This window comes from Pyxicephalus adspersus, chromosome 10 (assembly GCF_032062135.1).
Source record: "Pyxicephalus adspersus chromosome 10, UCB_Pads_2.0, whole genome shotgun sequence".
NCBI classification, from domain to species: Eukaryota; Metazoa; Chordata; class Amphibia; order Anura; family Pyxicephalidae; genus Pyxicephalus; species Pyxicephalus adspersus.
Window position 1 is genome coordinate 49,730,887 of NC_092867.1, and position 19,738 is coordinate 49,750,624.

Here is a 19,738-nt window from a genome sequence, read left to right on the forward strand (position 1 = left end):
TCCTTTTCCATACAAGGTGTACAGGGGCAGGAGATGAATTAGTTAAACATTTTACCAGGTGATTGGATGGTGGTTATATGTGGCTTTCTTATAAATAAGGCTGAGTATGGTATTATTCTTTATGGTGTTCATTCCTGTATGCATGCAGACAAACATGGGTGTAAAGCTACGTACACACTTCCAATTATTATCGTTGGAAAACGAACGACGAACGATCCTGCACGATATCTACGAACGATCGTATACCACCGATCCTGGACATAGAGATAACGACACGATCGTTCGTAGATATTGTACACACAATAGATATGATCGTTTGAGCGATAGAGGAACTATGTGCACGACAGGAAAGTGAACGAACGTTCGTTCATTACGCATGCTCAGCCCATGGACGATCACCGAACGACCGTACACACGAACGATGTTCAACGATCGTCGTCCAATCCGATCCGCCGGTCCGGTCGTTCGTTTCCAACGACTTTCCTCGTTCGTTGGCGTCGTTGGTTACTTTTTTACGAACGATTTTTTGCCCAATCGATCGTTCGTCGTTCGTTTTGAACGATAAAAATTGGAAGTGTGTACGCACCTTAACAAGGACTTGCTGTGTCCCATGGAAGAATTAAAAGGGTCCTTCACCCTTTTTCTACCTCATTTGAACAACCTGAATCTTATATAAACCCAAGAACAAAAGTGTCATATAATGACTGTTAGTTACGGTATTTCTTTCCATGTGTTTAGATTTAGAATCAGGACAATTGTAACATTAGCTTAAAAATCAAACCTTCTTCTTTTAGAAGTGACTTGTTCAAGCCAACTTCATTAGCTCATTGTGTACATTGGAGTACCTTGAGGACCAGAACCTGCACGCATTTTTAGTATTTCTCTTACAAATTCTAGTAAATTTGTTAGGAATGGTTTACAAAGAGTTTAAGAACACCAAATGTATGTAGCCCTCATGGAGTTGAGTACCTCTGGCTTACAATATCAGATTCATAATCAATGCTTGTTAATGCAAATATTGATTTGGTGGGACAACTGTTTTGGTATACAGAAGGCAACGTTTCCATACAAAGTGGTCATCATCAATGGTGGAGCCATCCTTGGGTTGAGAAAGAAGTGAGGGGAAAGGAGTATGCTCACTTTCCTTGTCTTCTACCAATATTGGTCATTTATTTTGAAGCACATTGGCAATTTTTCCTTTGTCTTAGAAGGAGAGATTTCTTGTAATTTTTTTGTTATGGAATGGGTTGGAATGGGACGCAAAAAGCCATATTAAAGTCAATTTTGTTATCACTTGAAGTTGGCTTTCAAATTCACATTTACTATTATTTTTATTTAATTTTATTATTAATATTATAATTATTATTTGATAAATGGGATTAAGTCATCCATAACTCAGCTATCTGATATGCAGGCAGGACGGTTCTTCTTTTTCAGGTTCCAATCACTGATGCAGTAGCAGCGGATGGTCAGCACAGAATTTTGTGTTCTGTTCATCCTAATACAATGATAGTTCCGTAGGAAAAGAAAACTGTTTCTCTGTCATTTTTCCAGAGATATGTATTGGCAGCACATGAGACGGGATGACGTGACATAGCCAACCATTGAATCCACCCTTTAAGTGGCTGTAAACAAGGAAACACCTTAGGGGAAGGAATTGTATTCATAAAGAATCCTGCTGTTTTCTCATGATAAAAAACATGTTTTTATAGCCTTGTAATAACAACTGATCAATCCTGTAAAAATCACTCAGTAGAAATGCAGCTAAATAACTAAAAGGCTTTTCCAGGCTGAAAATTTTTAATTTCTATTCAACCACCTTTTTTTGATTAACCTGCCCTTGGTGCATGGAATTTAGAGGATGACACCGCCATTTAGTCTTCAGTAGTATCACCACACAACTTCTAATCCGCTCAATACTTTGAATAAGCATTGTCACAATGCTGAGGTCCTTTCAGTGTTTGGAGTTTAACTGCATCTCTTCCAGCAGTTCCCTGAAACATGTTTATTAGATGTAGATGAGACTGTTCAATGAAAGTAAGCCTAAGGAGCTCACCATGTTATATACCATATATATATGTGTGTATATATATATATATATATATATATATATATATATATATAAAATGCAAACAATTTAAATGTTTTTATATTTGTATATTTCATTGCTGGACTGCAGCGTGGTAAATGAGGCTGGGGGGGTTATGAGTTTGCTTGGAATTGAAATGAAGGTGTCTGAGAAATGACATGGTTTGAGTGGTGGAAGATTTCCATAACAGGGATGAGAGGAAGGATAGCAATGTAGTGACAACTTTCTATTTGAGGCATGGACATTTGGAAAGGCGTCATCTTCATGAATGAGTTGTTGGTGGGCAGTGAATAATAGGCCCATGGGTGGTATGTATTGCAGTATTGACAGAAAGAGGAGTGTATAGTGATTAATGTAGCAAGAATGATTATGAACATGTGGATAGAGTCCTTCTCAAAGAACAAGTCCCATTTTCTCTATATATTATGGGTTATCTAAATTGCTCTAAAAGCCTCAAGCCAGTGCTTCAGCTGGTCAATGATCTATAAGGCTGTGGGGTTTTGCTGTTGCATGTTGTCACCATTAGGAATGGGTTAGCAGTTAATGTTGTGAAACAAATGAATTTTTAATCAAGTGGAGTTGGAAAAAAACAGGAGTCTGATATTGTGCATTTGGGAGTTGTGTCTGTTAGACTGTTTTTCTGTCAGTTTTGTTTTTAACAGCTTTTTTCCTTGCTGACCTCTAGGGGGGAGTGGACAGGTGATTTAAGTTCCTGGGGCACTCATCTTAAGCTTACTCACTGTTTGGCTTGTGAATCAAGATGATTTAGGAGTTAGAAAACAAAAAGAGTTCAATCCTTATAGTAACCACAAACTGTAAGTAGACTTTTATAACTCCTTGTAAACAAAAATTGTAACTGGGAAAATGAGTGGTAGCAAGGTGGAAGGTTTGGTTCAGTACACAGTCTGTCACATGTATGAACAAATGAGGCAACAGCTCCTAGGTGAATACTGCTGTGACAAATGTGAGCAAGTCGCCTTTCTGGTATCTTGCATTGGAGAGCTGGAGAAGCGCATTTCAACACTGAAATCACTGGATCACATTGAGAAGGGTCTCTTGCTCACTGAGCAGGCTTAGATGTGGAGGGTGGAGAGGTAAATCAGGATGAGCATGTAGGGAGTTGGGTGAATGTAACAAGAGAGAGTGGTAGGTGCCCCCAGAAAAGGAAGGCCAGCCCTGTGTTTGAGAAACCCAACATGTTTGCAAAGTTATGTGAAGATGTGCAGGTGGCAGACCCAGTGGTGGCAACTCTAGATGTTACTGCTACCCCTAACACCCGGGAGAGCAGCACATCTAGTAGTGGTGAGGAGGGAAACGTAGGAAGGAAAAGACAAATGGTAGTCATAGGAGATTCTATGATCAGGAGGACAGATAGAATAGTTTGTCGCCCAGATCCCTTCAACCGAATGGTTTGCTGTCTCCCTGGTGCCAGGGTTCAGCATGTGGTGGACCGAGTGGACAAACTACTGGGAGGGGCTGCACAGGACCCAGCTGTCTTGGTCCATGTTGGAACCAATGACAATATAGATAGAAGATGGAGGATCCTTAAAAATCAGTTTAGGGAACTAGGTTTTAAGCTGAAGAAAAGGACCTCCAAGGCAATATTCTCTGGAATATTGCCTGTGCCATGCGCAACACAGGATAGGCAGAAGGAGAGCTTAGGCAGCTAAACGCATGGCTTTAGTCCTGGTGCAAAAGGGGAGGGGTTTGGGTTCATAGAGCACTGGGCGGACTTTTCATTGGGGGAGTCACCCAGGCCACCCAGTGTTAAGGAAGAAATTGAAAATCAACTATTAGCACAGATAGAAAAAGCAGCAAAAAGTGGAAGTGTTTTAATCATGGGAGATTTCAACTACCCTGACATTGACTGGAGTAATGGCACTACAGGAACAGCAAAAGGAAGGAAATCTGTAATACAAGATAATTTTATGGTACAGTTTATAGAAGCCCCAACTAGAAAATATACTCTGCTGAACCTAGTTCTTTCTAACAATGCAGAGCTTATAACAAATGTGCAAATAAAAGAGAATCTGGGTAGCAGTGACCATAATATGATTTCATTTAATGTAAGCTGTAAACAGGAAGCAAAAACAGGAAAGATAAAAACATTTCATTTTAAGAGAGCAAATTTTCCATTATTAAGGGTGGCTCTCTGTGACTTGGACTGGGAGACAATATTGTCCTCAAAGAACAGAAATGGGAATGTTTCAAGTCTGTTCTACAAAAGCAAACTGAAAAATATATTTCAATAGGTAATACGTTTAAGAGACTAAAATTAAAACCTATGTGGCTCACAGCTGATGTTAAAAAAGCCATAAGGAACAAGAAAAGGGCATTCCAAAAATATAAATATGAAGGATCACCTTCATCATTTGAAACCTTTAAAGAATATAACAAAAGATGTAGAAAGGAGATAAAATTTGCAAAACTTTAAAATGAAAGACAGATTGCAAAGGAAAGTAAGGCAAACCCCCCAAATTTTTTCGAATATATTAATAGCAACAAGATCAGATGTGAGCATGTAGGCCTCCTAAAGGATGTCACTGGGTTGGTAACTAGGGATAAAGACAAGGCAGATTTACTGAACAATTTTTTTTAGCTCTGTGTACAGGAAGGAAAATGGCAGAGCTCGAGTCCAAATTCATATTAGCAATGTCACTGCCTTAAATGAGTCACAATTGCTCAGAATTGATATGATTAAGAAACAGCTGGGAAAAATTAAGGTTGACAAAGCACCAGGACCTGATGGATTACATCCATGTGTCCTCAAAGAGCTGAGCTCAGTTATTTCAAAGCCATTGTTTCTAATTTTTAAAGACTCTTTAGTCACTGACAAGGTACCGATTGATTGGCGTAAGGCCAATGTGGTTCCTATCTTCAAAAAGGGAGCCATTACTATTATTCTTTATAAAAAGTCATTACCAGGTAACTACAAACCCATTAGTTTAACATCCATAGTTGGAAAGGTCTTAGAGAAACTGATAAAGAACCACATAGAGGAGTTTCTGCTAGAAAATAATATTATAAGTGATAGTCAGCCTGGCTTCAGGAAAGATAGAAGTTGTCAAACAAATTTACTCTTTTTGAGGAAGTAAGTAAACAGGTGGACAATGGAATAGCAGTTGATATAGTGTACTTGGACTTTGCTAAAGCATTTGACACTGTACCCCACAGACGGCTAATATGCAAGTTAGGGTCAATAGGTTTAGAAAAGTCAATCTGTAAATGGATAGAAAAGTGGTTTAAAGATTGCATCCAGAGAGTTGTAATTAATGATTCATACTCTGAATGGTCTATTGTTATTAGTGGTGTACCCCAGAGTTCAATGTTGGGACATTTACTGTTTAACATCTTCATAAATGATATAGAGTTTGGGATTAAAAGTACCATTTCTGTGTTTGCAGATGACACCAAACTATGTAATGTAATTAAGTCCATACAGGATGTCTATAATCTACAGGCAGACCTGGATGTACTGTTTTGATTGGGCAGCCAGGTGGCAAATTACATTTAATATTGATAAATGTAAAATTATGCACTTGAGAGCTAACAACATGCACCCTTCATACTGTCTAGGGGGGATACATTTGGGGGAGTCAGAAATGGAAAAGAATCTGGGGATTCTGGTAGATCATAGACCTAATAACAGCATGCAATGCCAAGGTGCAATATCTAAAGCTAGTAAAGTATTTTCTTGTATTAAAAGAGGAATAGACTGCTGAGATGGAGACATTATCCTGCCCCTGTACAAAGCATTGGTAAGACCACATCTGGAATATTCAGTCCAGTTTTGGGCACCAGTTCACAAAAAGGACATTGTGGAGTTGGAGAGAGTACAGAGAAGGGCAACTAAATTATTAAAAGGAATGGAGGAGCTCAGCTATGAGGAGAGATTAGCTGAACTGAATCTATTCTCCCTTGAGAAGATACGTTTAAGGGGGGATATGATCACCCTGTATAAATATATAAGCGGCCATATAGAGAACTCTCTTCCCCATTATTCACCTTGAGATCATTACAAAGAACAAGAGGGCACTCTTTGCGTCTGGAGGAAAAGAAGTTTAAGCTCCAGATAAGGAAGGGATTCTTCACTGTAAGGTCTGTGAAAATGTGGAATCAGCTCCTTCAGGAAGTAGTTTCAGCAACTACTATAAATTGCTTTAAGAAAAAGCTGGATGTTTTTCAAGAAGCACAGAATATAACTGGGTATTAAGGCTTTAAAGTAAAAATAACAAGCAAATTGTACCAGGGTTTTTTTTTTCCTTCCTCTGGACCAACTATGTCTTATAGGGTTTTATTTCTGGGATATGTTTATTTCCCTAGTGGGTTGAACTTAATGAACGTATGTCTTTTTTCAACCTAACCTACTATGTAACTATGGATCAGAGTTTAGAAGGTTTCATTTAAGAGTCAATTTAAGGTTTAGGTATTCGGGAAGGTTGTGTGTAGAGAAGAAAACCGGCAATGAATCTGCAGTAACTGCCAGGAAATAGCATTTTTAGAAGGATAACATAGAAGGTCTGTAAGTTTGACTCTTGTAGAAGTATCGTTCTTCTGATCTCAAGCTGTTTTCTGTGGTTCCTCCTACTGACATTTATATTCCTACAGGGCATGGTATGTAGGGGCCAGATGATCGAACCACTGAACACAATGGATGACTAGGAGGTTGACAAAAGTTTTGCATGCTATGATTTGTTGTTTTTGGTGTGATCTATGAGACAGGTAAATATACATAGTTAACTTGCACGGAGACCAATGTTACCAACTAGAGACCAGGTCACTTTAAGATTTGAAGTTTATTTGAATGGAAACTTTTTTGGTTAATATCTGTGTTCTCACTTTAGTAACTAATCTCTGTTTGTACTGCTGATCGCTGTTAATGAGACAAAAAATAAGGGACAATCCAAAATTGGAGGGTCCATTCACATACGTATGTTGGTCTTCACTGGGCTCATTACTGTGTTTCTAGAACAAAAATTTAATGGAAATTCTAACCTCCCCCGAGCAAAACAGTGATAGTAATACATACCTGTGCCGGGGTTTTAACCCTTTTCCAGTCTAATTCTTAAAATAAAATAAGGATTCAGGCAGACTAAGAGCACCAAGACTCAATATAGCTTGTCTTGTGGTTGTATGATGGCAGTTCTTCTCCTGTGTGGGTTAAGGTGGTTTCCTGCAGCAACAAAGGCAGTTCTGTGACCTTACTGTAATGTACTGTATGTCTGTTGTTCTTGCCTGGCTCCCCCACCACCTGAGAAGAAGAGATGGAGGTCGGGCTTGGACATTCCACCACAAGCTATGGAAATGCAGTCTGTCCAAAATGTGAGATACACTGTAGCTATATATCCATGTTCCAAGCTCCCTTAACTTGCCCCCTTTTCCATATGTTAATTGTTAGATTTTTTCTTCTGGTCTTTGGGACACATTTTTGATCAACAATATCTGGTTAATAAACTACTTCTACTCCTATACCACTACTTTATTTTTGCATGACTTGCATCTATTTGCCAACAAGCATAGGCAACAAGCATAGCAACTGGCATCTGGCAACTGGGAACAATGCAGTATGGGTCTTGTGGGCTCATATAAAAGATGCATGGGATACTGGTAGCATTACATAAAATGTAAAACCAACATTAGTTAAGCACATAACTGTGCTGTGTCTACTTGGACTGCCAAGACACTGCTTAGGACAGGCCCAGGACAGCCTAGAAATTCCATTCCAGGGGCTTACCGAAAATCCAACTCTTCCATTTCTCATGCAAGGTTTGTATAACCATTACCTAGCAAGAACAGTTATTGCAGAACTGACATTACCTGTCCCTTTCTGAAATTACCACCTGCATGAATCACTAATGTTAAAAATAGGCTTTAGTTTCACTTTATTATGGAATTGAACAGGTTATTACAAGTAATTCGGAGCAATTCGGAGGCTGAAACTCCCACCACAGCAAAATGTTTATATACCATCTGCTGTTGAAAAGTCCACGTTTACACATATGTAGTGAGCAGTTGTTCACATATTTACCCAAGTCTTGTTGGTCTATGAAGTTTTCCCAATATGTCTCTTATACTACCATGTGTTCTATAACAGTCTTTGATAACAACTCAACTTCAGCTGTGTACACATGTGCAATTTTTGTCGTTGGAAAGGATCTTTCACGATAAAGGACTACACGATGCATGAACGGTGCTGTACATACAGCACCGTTCTGCTCTATGGAGAGGGGAGGGGGAGAGTGACGGAGCGGTACCCTGCTGCGCGCTCTCCCCCTTCCCTTGCATTATGATCGGTCGTCGTTCAACGTTCGTGGATCCGCCAGGATGGATCCACGGACGATGAACGACGCCGACTGTACACATGCCAGATTCTCGCCCGATATCTGGCCGATGCCGATTATCGGGCGAGAAAAATCTGACGTGTGTACGCAGCTTAACATCCAAATAATCAACAAAGATAAGTCAAATTTCTATTACCTATTTATCAGCAAAATCCATTGGTGTCAACAAGAAAGGTGCAATGACCTTCAAATGGCTCTGGAGGCTTATAGCTCTTTAGGGTTACACAAGCTCCATCAACTATCTTGGACCTGTTCTTGTGCCAGAAATAGTCCTTCATATTTTATTTATTTTGATGACATTGGGAAAATGACCACACTTGCTATTGAAGTGTTTCTATACTTACCTCTTACCCTTTTTTGTAAAGCCACCATTTCACTAGTTCATTTTTAATCCATATCTCCTTACAAAAGGGTTAGAACTTTTACCAGGATTTTATTGATGGCTACCCCATATACTGTCAGAGGCTGTGACCACTAGGATAGAAATTGAAGGGAAGTCCCTCCCAGTAAGGGAACACATCTCTTTCATCCTCTAGGACATTGACTACCAACTTCCAGAGGTTGCTAGGGGTTCCTTGAGCACTGAGCACTTTTTGCCTTTCAAGTCAGTTACCAGTGACGTCAGTGTTAACTGCCTGACTTGGTCATGGCCAACAATGTAAGAGTCATTCATCCCATTGGTCACCAGGCACTGTACCATGAATTGGGAATATCATACATATGGCAAGGGTTGCCCAAGATTTGAAAGTTATTTAAGGGTTCCCCATAAGAAAGGCTTCCACATTGTTTTGGCACTTCTGTTTGATTACAATAGTGTTACAATAGTGCCCACAAATCGACCAAAAAAAGATGGAGGAAATATATTAAAAATATACAACCAGACTCAAACGCCTCTCTGAACTTCTCCATTCACTGAAATTGAAACCTACTCAGCCTTCCTTTGACTTCAGAAACACTGGATTATCAGCCTCCTTAGGCGTCCCTCTATGTAAGCCAAAATCGTGACTTATCCTGTCTGTAGATAGACATTAAAAAAATAAATAAATGGACGTCTGAAATACATGAAAGGGACGTACGTGTTTCCCATATTGGAATGCTGGCCTAAACAAAAGAGATCTGTGTATTCACAGTTGGCAGGAAGGTAATGATGGGTGTATTGCTTGACCTCTGTCCTTCACGTCAATATCTGCTGTTTGAGCTTATATGACTGATTAGCCCAGAGCATTTTAAGTGTACGAACAAGCAATAGCTTCACAGAAACAGGGCAGGATTAAGCAATGTGTTCAATATTAGAACAAACTTAATCTTTAAACACTGTACGTGGAATACTTTTTAGACAGTTGTTAACCATACAGGTGTCTGGACTGAAAAGTATACCTGGAGATGCACTGTAAGCAATGTTAAGCAAATGTTTATTATAAGAACATTTGTACTTGTGTTGTGTCCTCCAGACATGGGCCATTGAGCTAGACCCATTTGTTAAGTCATTTACTTCCTACTTTTTTTGTTTTATTTTTTTTTTTAATTTTTTTGGTAGGACTTTTTTTGAATCTGCAGCAAATTTTTTTTTTGCTCTTGGTGTTTCCTAATGAACACTCACAACTATATAATATTTTGTTTTCTGGAGAGTTGTGTATGATTATTAATTTACTAAGTTGATCAGTATTGGCATTGTGTGCACCCACTTAAATTCCATTCAACAGGATCAAACCAGGTCTTTTAAAGGAAAATATACTCTGCTAAATCTACCACCCAGGTTCCCCAGGTGACCAAAATGTCATCAACAATGGACAGTCAGGGCCGACCAGTATGACTACCCCTTTTTAAATTGGGGAAAAGCTGATTAATCATTGCAATTGTTCTCACAATGGCTAGTTCCTGCCCTTCCCCTGTTCATGACATTATCTTTTGGCCTAATCAGAAAAAGAGCCAACAGAAAGTGTCTACATCAGGCAGACAGAACTTTTAGTTTACTAGAACTACACAGTTCTGCCCATTGCTGTAATAATAATTGGGGAGCGCTCCAATGGGCTACTAGTTGCCAGGAAGCTCTTTTAAATAGGACATGTTCTCGTGGCGTTGTCTCATTCTTTTTTTTACCTTTGTCACTACTAGTTGAGCCCGCTCTTATTACTAGTCAGTCAGATTATTCATAAGGCAACCCTTGCCAGGAGCCAAGGACATAGTAAATGACTAGGGATCCTAGGTACAAGCCACACACTTTTGCAATGAACCAGGAAAATAGTGCTGTGGTGAAGGCTGTATGTCACAAGGATTGCATTTACTTGGTGTCTGATGAGGGAAATCCTTTCTAGTAAAAGCTTATTTTGTGATTATTGCAATCCTTATTAAACTCAATTGAAGAGATGGAGGCCAAGGTTTTTTCCTTGCCTAGGGCTCCATTTTGGCTTTATCAATCTTTGGTCCTTACAATACAATTATCTAGGGGTATTCTGTTTATAGAAATATTGTAATCCTAATTTGGTATTTGCCATTTAATAAAATCAGAACAAGTGTCTTGTGTTTCTCTTTTCCCAGCTGTCTCCTGACGCTCTCCCCTCCCCCAGCAAACAGTAAAAACCTTAATAACGTGTTATGGGTATTAGGGGGATTATCCACTGACCATCTGCACCAATAGCACAGATGTTCAAAGAGCTGCAACCTGACTGATTAAAAGGTACGAAATTGACAAAATCAGGCGTATTGAAAAAGACAGCACAAAGAGTAATAGCTCATAACAACCATGAAAATTGGATAAGTAAAGTATGATTGACAATTGTGATTGGATGCATATGGATTGCTGCCCTTTGCATGCCTCTTTAAAAGGCCATTCCACTTAAAATGTTTCAGTTTAATAGAACTTGGAGAGACTTTCTCACAATTTCTGCTCTGAGTTCCTGGGTTGGTTCATTTGCTATTCTTGGTATCCTCCTCTTTCCAGACCCTCATTTACTAGTTCCCTTCAAACATTACCTTAGGGTTTCAGAAAATCATGGAATCAAACAATTGGCTCAGCTTCAATGACTGAGCTCAGATTTTTACTCGGTAGAGTAACACAGGTCTGTAAATGAGAAGAGCAGAGAAGCTATAAATAACTTTACAGTAAACACACAGCGATAGATGTCATGATGTGATGATATGCAGGTGACAATGCAAATACATAATGAGTCATAAGTCACACTCTGTACTTCTGCAGTCTAGAATTTGATAGAAGGACATAGGTAATGGGTGTTCCTGGTGCACACTCTACAATGATACATTATCATTGCACCCTTAAAAGTATGCGTGGGCTATTGGTTCTGTATAACCAAATTTATGTGGACATCTGACCATTACATTATTACTATTAATATTATTATACAGTATTTATATAGCACCATCATATTACGCAGCGCTGTACATAGTCCATAGTCGTGTCACTAACTGTCCCTCAAAGGAGCTCACAATCTAATGTCCCTACCATAGTCATATGTGCTTATTATAGTCTAAGGTCAATTGTTAGGGAGAAGCCAGTTAACCTAACTGCATGTTTTTGGGATGTGGGAGGAAACCCACGCAGACACGGGGAGAACCTGCAAACTCCATGCAGATAATGTCCTGGCTGGGGATCGAACCTGGGACCTAGCGCTGCAAAGGCCGGAGTGCTAACCCCTGAGCCACCGTGCTGCCCATTATGAGGAATTCCCACTATTAGTGTCCTGAGTTCCTCAGCCTGTACACCTGCTGTGCCAATTATGATAGGTTCTCTTCATCCCTGTGCTATGTTCCCAGTTCTGTGTACCTCCTTTTCCTATTATAGGTTGTGAAGTTGTTCTGATCATCCCTGTGCTGTGTTCCCCAGTATGTATACCTTCTATGCCCATTATGATGGGTTCTCTTCATCATTGTGCTAAGTTCCTGGGTATGTATGTATTCCTGATGTGCGCATTAGGAGGGGTTCCAACCATCACTGTGCTGAGTTCCCAGATCTGTATTCCTGCTGTGCCCATTATGAGGGGCAGAAGGTGTAGGTCGGTGTTTCCTGATACCCCAATATAAAACATATATGGTAAGTCAGTAAATTAAATAATAGTACGCCAAGAAAATATTCATTACAGCAAAAAATTTGTAACCACGTGCATAAAGGTTTACAGCTTATAGTATATGGTATTAGTTAAAATGAAGAGAAATTTTGCTCACTAAAGAGGTGATTGATAGCTGTATATTGGCAAGCCTGAAATTACTTATGAGAAAATTGAAAAAGAAAAAAGAAAGACAGGCTTTTGGCACTGGATGTTGTGTAAATTTAGTGCATTTATTTATGTGTTTTGATTCAAACATTAGTGACAGCAAAGATTTCTAGGAATTTTGTTCCACATGTGATTCCTATATCATTAAATAAATATTATACACATATGAATTACATGAACATAAGAGATAAACCATACATGTGATCTACACAAAATAAAAAATAAAGAATTCTACTCAAAGGGTCATATTGTCTCCGTTAAATCCCAACACGTTTCGCCCAAAAAGTGGCTTCCCCAGGGGATAGAAAGACCATCTTCTTATATTTTCTGATGTCATGGCTCCAAGCAACACTCATTGATGATATTGCTTCTGGTTAAAGGAGGAATCCACCTTTATGTGCTTCCACTACCAAGCTACCAAGCTGAGGTGAGTAAGTCAATATATAGTTGGCCAAGGTCTAAAATGCCATTCAAACCTGCATAAACACCCTGAAAGCCTGGAAAACCAAGAACATCTCTTTGGCACAAAGTGGATTTGTCCCTGGAAGTTTTAGATACTAGTACTATTTGTTTTATGTAAACACCTAAAATTTGCATACAATCCAGTATTTAATAAGCAAAATTAATTGGAGCAACAACAGAACATCTGTTCATTTCTTAGACTGCTTGACCCTGCTTGTGAGCTTGGCAATCAAAGTGGTTTGATGTTGTGCTTGGCAACCTGGACCTCCTTCCATTACAATCTGGTGTGTTAGAATAAGTCAGCAACTTAGCTGGGCAACTAATTGACAACCTGTTTGGACAGGAAGTGGAAGAGTGTTTGTATACAATAGGGCTAAGATCAGGCAGCACAGCACAATGAGAACAAACCTACCACTACTACAGATGAACAGAGGAGTTGTGTGGCAGCAAATCAACATCAGTGCAAATGTCAGACTAAGAAAAATAAAACAAAAAAAAAAAAACAAAGAAAAAAAAACCATGACAATTTATTCATAAAAGGAATATGTGCATAATTTACAAGTGAAATCACTAAATGTTCCTTGATACATGTATTATAACATCTTTGGCAACAATCCTTTTTTCAAATATTTGATTTCAATAAAGCCAAACTAGAATGAAATTTGAATCAGATCACAAATGCTTGGTGACATTTTTTTGATATTCATACTATTGTGTGATAAAATAATATAGAGCGATAATTAGTATATATACAGCTTGATCGAAATTAGTTTGCAGTGTTGCAAAGCAAACCAGTCAAAACAGTGCAACAAATGTAACAATAAATGAATCAAATTTGTCAATGAGTAAAATGTAACATAAAAATGTAGTACTTTCAAAATAAGATGAAGCATTAAAGATTCAAATTGACCTGTAATAGACTGTAGATGCGCACAGAACAGAGAGCAGCTGTGTGCTAATTGATTGCTATGACCTCACCATTGACAGAGCCTAACAGATCCTCCTGAATCGCACACCTGTAAACTAACTGTCTTAATTGGCATATTCTCGACCCCTATTGCTCATTTATCAAGGTAGGAATCTGTCTGACAAGTGAAGGCGAGTGTACTAGCACTCGGCTCAGACTCAGGCTCATGGAAATACGTTTTGTATATCGGCGCGCATGTATACGCGCACTGAGCTTACACACACTTCCTTGATAAATCAGGGCCAATATCTCCATGTGACTTAATGTTCCTCTACACATTGGGCCTGATTTATTAAAGCTAAAGACTATCAAGGGGGATCCACCAACCCTGGAATGGATTTGATTCAAGATTGAAAACATTTGCCAAATAATATCAAATTATTTCAAGAAACTCATTCCCTTTAGCCAGGTTTCATTATGAGAGTCTGCCATCTCTGTCTTATAGAACTTCAATTAAACTGGTCCATTTTTTTAGTATCTGACCAATATACCTTATGTCCTTTTGTTTTTTTGTTTTTTTTGTTTTTTTTACTAACAGTGTTTTTTCCTCCATAGACCCAGGATACAGATGACCCAGAAGATATCGACATTGCCATTGATAATGTGGCCTTTATGGATGACTTCTTCACCCAGGTGAGAATATTTCTGTGAAATACAATTTTATTTTTTTTTTAAGTTGACAATGATAATATAAATGTATACACCTTCAAATATTAGTGCAGATTTTGTGATTTACTATATTAGGGTAAAGTTAAAATTAGACTTAGTCCAAGGTGTACCATGAATGGGTTAAGGGTAGGGAAAAAGTACTCCAAAAGTACTAAAAGATTAGGAAATTCATGTAGAATTAGTCTACAAGACAGAAAGTAACAGAAATGACAATGGCCCTGGTTTATAATGGGGAAAATACTAATGCTACATTCTGTCCATTTTCAAGGCTAATAGACAAATTAGGAACAGAAATTGGTACAACATTCACAAATCACATACAACAACATGCTTTATGGAACACATTTTAACTGCTTTAAATTATTGTGTCTACTAAAGTGTTCTTAATTTTTGTTAATCAACTTTTCATTATGAACCTTTGACATACAGTCTTGGAGATTTAAAATTCCCACTCCAATCGTTACCTAAGATTTGTCTACACCTTTCACAAAACCAGACCCGTTTTCGTTGTAATAATTGGCCTTTTAAATATATAGAAGAATAACTTTACAAACCCTTTTTATTTTCTTTCTTCATATATGTGTTCTTTTTTTTTTTTGGTAAACCACCATGAAATATTATATTTATTTAATGGTATTGATAATTTTAGCAGTCCCCCTATTGGCTTTTTGTCTTGTACAAAACTACACCCCCAGAATCTATCCACCTTGATAATTGATTTGACTTTAAAGGCCCTGAGTTCTTAAATAATATTGTTCATCAGTTTCCTATTACCCATCACACTTATCACACTTCAATTATTTTACCAATGTCCTGTCTATAGATCGAGGAGACCCGGCAGAACATTGACAAGATCTCAGAAAATGTAAATGAAACCAAAAGACTGCATAGCGTCATCCTATCGGCACCTCTCCCTGAGCAAAGTATGTAAATGTTATAGGCAATCAAAGTGACACCTTACGCTGTCCCATGGCATAGTCATTCTTAATGGACTGCAATTCAAATAAGTTCAGTATCTGATGGATTTGGTTATGTTACTAAAAATATTTAGGGCATCATTGGACATCTCCAGTTTTTACAGTACCGTAGACCTGATCCTTATACACTACACTACCACTGCGCCAGTTGTGTTGGCTGCAAAGTTTTTGTTGGGGTGAATTTAAAATGTATTTAGTAGATCTGTGTAAACCACATGCAAATTCCCCATGTGCTGTATCATGAGCATACGGTGAGAACATTTACACAAATGTGAAAATCTATGGAAACAACTTGTTAAAGTGATCTAAAGATTTAAAAATATATTGTCAGATAAACATACATCTTTAGTCTGGGCTGCTGCTTTAAAAAGTAGCTTGTTCATGCCCTCTCAACTGCCTTTACCTCCCTATTGGCTAATGATGCTGTCTAATAAAATAAGGAATAAAGGAATCTTGGCTGGTGGGGTTTATATGAGGAGGTAATTTACATCTTTTAGGTATATTTATAAATGTATTGAATTATTGTTTTTAGGTTAACAAAGTGCTCATCTCATTTCAGAAACAAAAGATGAACTGGAAAACTTAACTTTGGAGATCAAGAAAGCAGCAAATAACGTACGGTCGCGTTTAAAGAGTGAGTGGTGCTCATGTAATGTTATGGTTAAGTGGATAAAGGAGATTTAGCTGTTGGAGGAAGAATGTGTAATAAAGAAAATCTGTCGGGACAGAAAAAAAGCATACACTAAGTTTACAAGGCAAGAGTGTGCAGAGTCTATATATTCTCATGTTTTGTTTGGAAGGGCAGTCATGGATCTGTAGTAAACTGCCCCTTCTGCCCCCATTCATTCCCTATAGATGGCCAACGTAAGACACTGAATGGAACCTCTTGACCAAAGGTGGGGAAGCAGTAAATACATTGCAACCTCACTGTCCATGTGAACTTGACTTGAAGGTTATCATCTACAAAAATAATATAACAAGAATACCTAACTTTCATCATAACTTGCATCATTGACGAATTTGTGGCCCACATTTAAATCTGTTGTTTCTTTTTTTTCTAAGCAATGGAGCAGTCTATAGAACATGACGAAGGCCAGTCTTCAGCAGACCTGCGAATACGGAAGTCCCAGGTGAGTGGTTAAGGAAGTAATGTACATATTGCAAAGGTATTGTTTGTTCATATGATAATATTCTGTAAACGAGATCATTCCAGAAGATGTCCCCTGAGGTTGTGTCCTCAATTTACCTGTGAGACCAGCTTCTGTTTAAAGTAATAAGGTTGATATCTTTTCTTAGATTGTGGTCTTTGATCAATGGGTAATATAGGATACTAGATCAGCATTTTTCAACCTTTTTACCCAAGAAGAACTCTCTGGAATATTTTTTAGGTCTTAGAGAATTCCTATAAAAAGTAATGATTTGTAGTCAAGAAGAACGAGAATGAATGCCACTGACATTGATTGTCATTGAGTAAACCAGTTGCTTGTTCACAATTCCACCTTAACAGCTAAAAAAATGATTGGTATCCTGGCCAATAGTGTTAGACTAAAAAACAGACAGGCAACATCCAATGGAACATCAATCAGCCACTGATACAAGGAACCCCTCTGATTGAACCTATAGGTTAGTGGTAAAAAATCACTGATGTATACCTGGTTAAAGACTTTAACTATCAACTTCTCCAATAAAGGGTAAAGATAAGCTAACCCAGGAGATAAACTTTTTACAGCTTACCAGACTTTAGAGAAGGTGACCGCTTTAGTTGTGCTGCATTGTTACCCTAGGACAGAACTATGGAAAACACCTCCTTTCTTCATTTCCGTAGTAATCCCCATCTCTTCTCCGCAGCACTCTGTACTGTCACGGAAGTTTGTGGACGTCATGACAAAGTACAATGAAGCGCAGGTGGACTTCAGAGAGAGGAGTAAAGGACGGATCCAGAGGCAATTGGAGATCAGTGAGTCACGTCCATCAGGGTTATGCTTTGTGGTTAGCTTTCTTCAGTTACAGATGAAGGAAACTGTTGAATGTCTGGTGTTTAGTTTTAAGGGAACTGGAAACAATGTTCTAGTTTCCAAAGCACTCATAGAAGAAGTTAAAAAGATGCAAAACTAATCTACACTGACATGATATTCCTGTGTTTGGTTGGCATATAGATAAATTGCCCACTGATCTGATTTTTTTAGACTGGTAAACATAAGTAAATTTAGTGCCATTTTTAAGTTGTTGACTGGCCAGTCTGATTATTTTTTTGAACAGTTCTAAATCATTCGGAAGTCATGTGTGATATTTACCCCTTCTGTTCATGGCATGGGGTGTCAAAAAGAAGCTCCTGGTTGCATTTGCCCAACTGTTTGTAGACACCCTTCCAACACACCAAAAAGTTCTGCCTTCATAACCATAAATTGAGCTTATGAGCTGGTGAATTCACTTCAGATTAATGTCAGATCTGATTACATTTTATTACAAATTAGATCAGAAGTAAAAATCTGTGTGTGCTAGGCCTAAGATATTAGCTAACTAAATTCCAAAGTCCAGCAGTATACCACCATGCCATCCACTTGTTTGACAATATGGACAACAGAAAAGGGGGAAAATCCAAGGCTTTATTTCTGGTTTATCAAAATAATAAATGTTTCAAGTGTTACAGTTTTTTTCTTAAGAGACCTGAGTAGTAAATGTTTGTTCCCTGCCAGCATGCTGCAGAGAAGGACCCTGCCTATCAGTATGAAAGCAGCACTCTTTCTGCAGTGGTCCAACACAGCAGTCTGAGTGACAAACTTCTACAGGCTTTTGGCTTAGAAACCTTTACAGTCTAAGATGTCCATGAAGTTAGCAATTCTAGAAAACTATTGGTAGAAGCCTTCATATTTCTCTCCTTTTTGGTGGTACAGCAGCAAAGAAGCTGTGTGCGGGATAGGAGAAGGAGATGGCCCTATGTTACTAGTATGACAATATAACATCAAACTTCTGTCTGTGTCCATGGTACTGACTAGCCTCTATAGGGTATTTTACTTTTATTGTTATGAAATATTTATTCTAACATTTGTCATTTGGTATTGCTTGTTTCCATTCAAGCTGGCAAAAATACAACAGATGCCGAATTAGAAGAAATGCTGGAAAGCGGAAACCCCAACATCTTCACTTCTGGGGTAAGATGTTAGACAACCTTAAGAAAGACAACTCCTCAAGTGTTATTAACCCAAATGTTAAAATGATCATCAATATAAGTACCATAACCAAGAATGTTTCTTTATGTAGTTTTTTTATTTTTTTTGGTAAGGGTGGCTTCAAAACTCCCACAGTGTCTTCCTAAAGGTCCAGTGTAGCCACCCTGCCTGGTACACATGTACGTTGGTAAATCAACACAAGATGTCACAGAATCTTTAGAATTAGTTTTATGTGACTATGATGATATATAGACTGCTGAAACCTCAGGCGAGGGTTTAGATCTTCTCCTAATAATGTCTGAACTCCCATCTGGTCCTAAAACCAAAATCTTTATTTGGTCTTGACCTATAAGTGAAAAAGTGCATTTAATGGTCATGAATTCTCGCAGACGCACTCCAAAATCTTGTAGAAAGCTTTCAAAAAAGAAATCAGACAGAAGCGGATGGTAAGTTCATACTAATGTCCATGGTTTTGGCTTACTCAGCTAGCCAGATGCTCTGGTATCTAAAACCTAATTCAAATTTAAATGTTTAATTGCAGATTATTAACGACTCACAGATCTCACGTCAAGCCCTTAGTGAAATTGAATCTCGTCACCGGGACATTGTACGGCTGGAGAGCAGCCTGAAGGAGCTCCATGACATGTTCATGGATATCGCCATGTTGGTTGAGAACCAGGTAACCATCACGGACAGTATGGATTGGGTGACTTTGAATTAAGGGATTAGGAATACTATGTAAATAGCTATATTTCATTGAATCATAATCAGCCACTCTAACATGGCCTCGGAAAGCCATTTGATTTCTCAGTTGTGTCTATTTTCTGTCTTTAA

At 38.3% G+C, this 19,738-nt stretch overlaps 1 protein-coding gene across 11 annotated transcripts in view; it reads left to right on the plus strand.

The window, feature by feature from the left end:
• LOC140340041 (syntaxin-3-like) overlaps positions 1 to 19,738 on the plus strand; it is a 35,117-nt gene that overhangs the window by 5,589 nt on the left and 9,790 nt on the right. For all 11 annotated transcript variants that reach the window (XR_011922572.1, XR_011922573.1, XM_072425012.1 and 8 more), the window contains exons 2-8: positions 14,644 to 14,721; positions 15,581 to 15,680; positions 16,294 to 16,368; positions 16,797 to 16,864; positions 17,583 to 17,691; positions 18,813 to 18,886; positions 19,446 to 19,583. Coding sequence is in view for 9 of the 11 variants with exons in the window: in XM_072425012.1 (XP_072281113.1) it covers positions 14,644 to 14,721; positions 15,581 to 15,680; positions 16,294 to 16,368; positions 16,797 to 16,864; positions 17,583 to 17,691; positions 18,813 to 18,886; positions 19,446 to 19,583 (642 nt within the window). In the remaining 2 variants the exon portion in view is untranslated. The remainder of the gene's footprint in view (positions 1 to 14,643; positions 14,722 to 15,580; positions 15,681 to 16,293; positions 16,369 to 16,796; positions 16,865 to 17,582; positions 17,692 to 18,812; positions 18,887 to 19,445; positions 19,584 to 19,738) is intronic.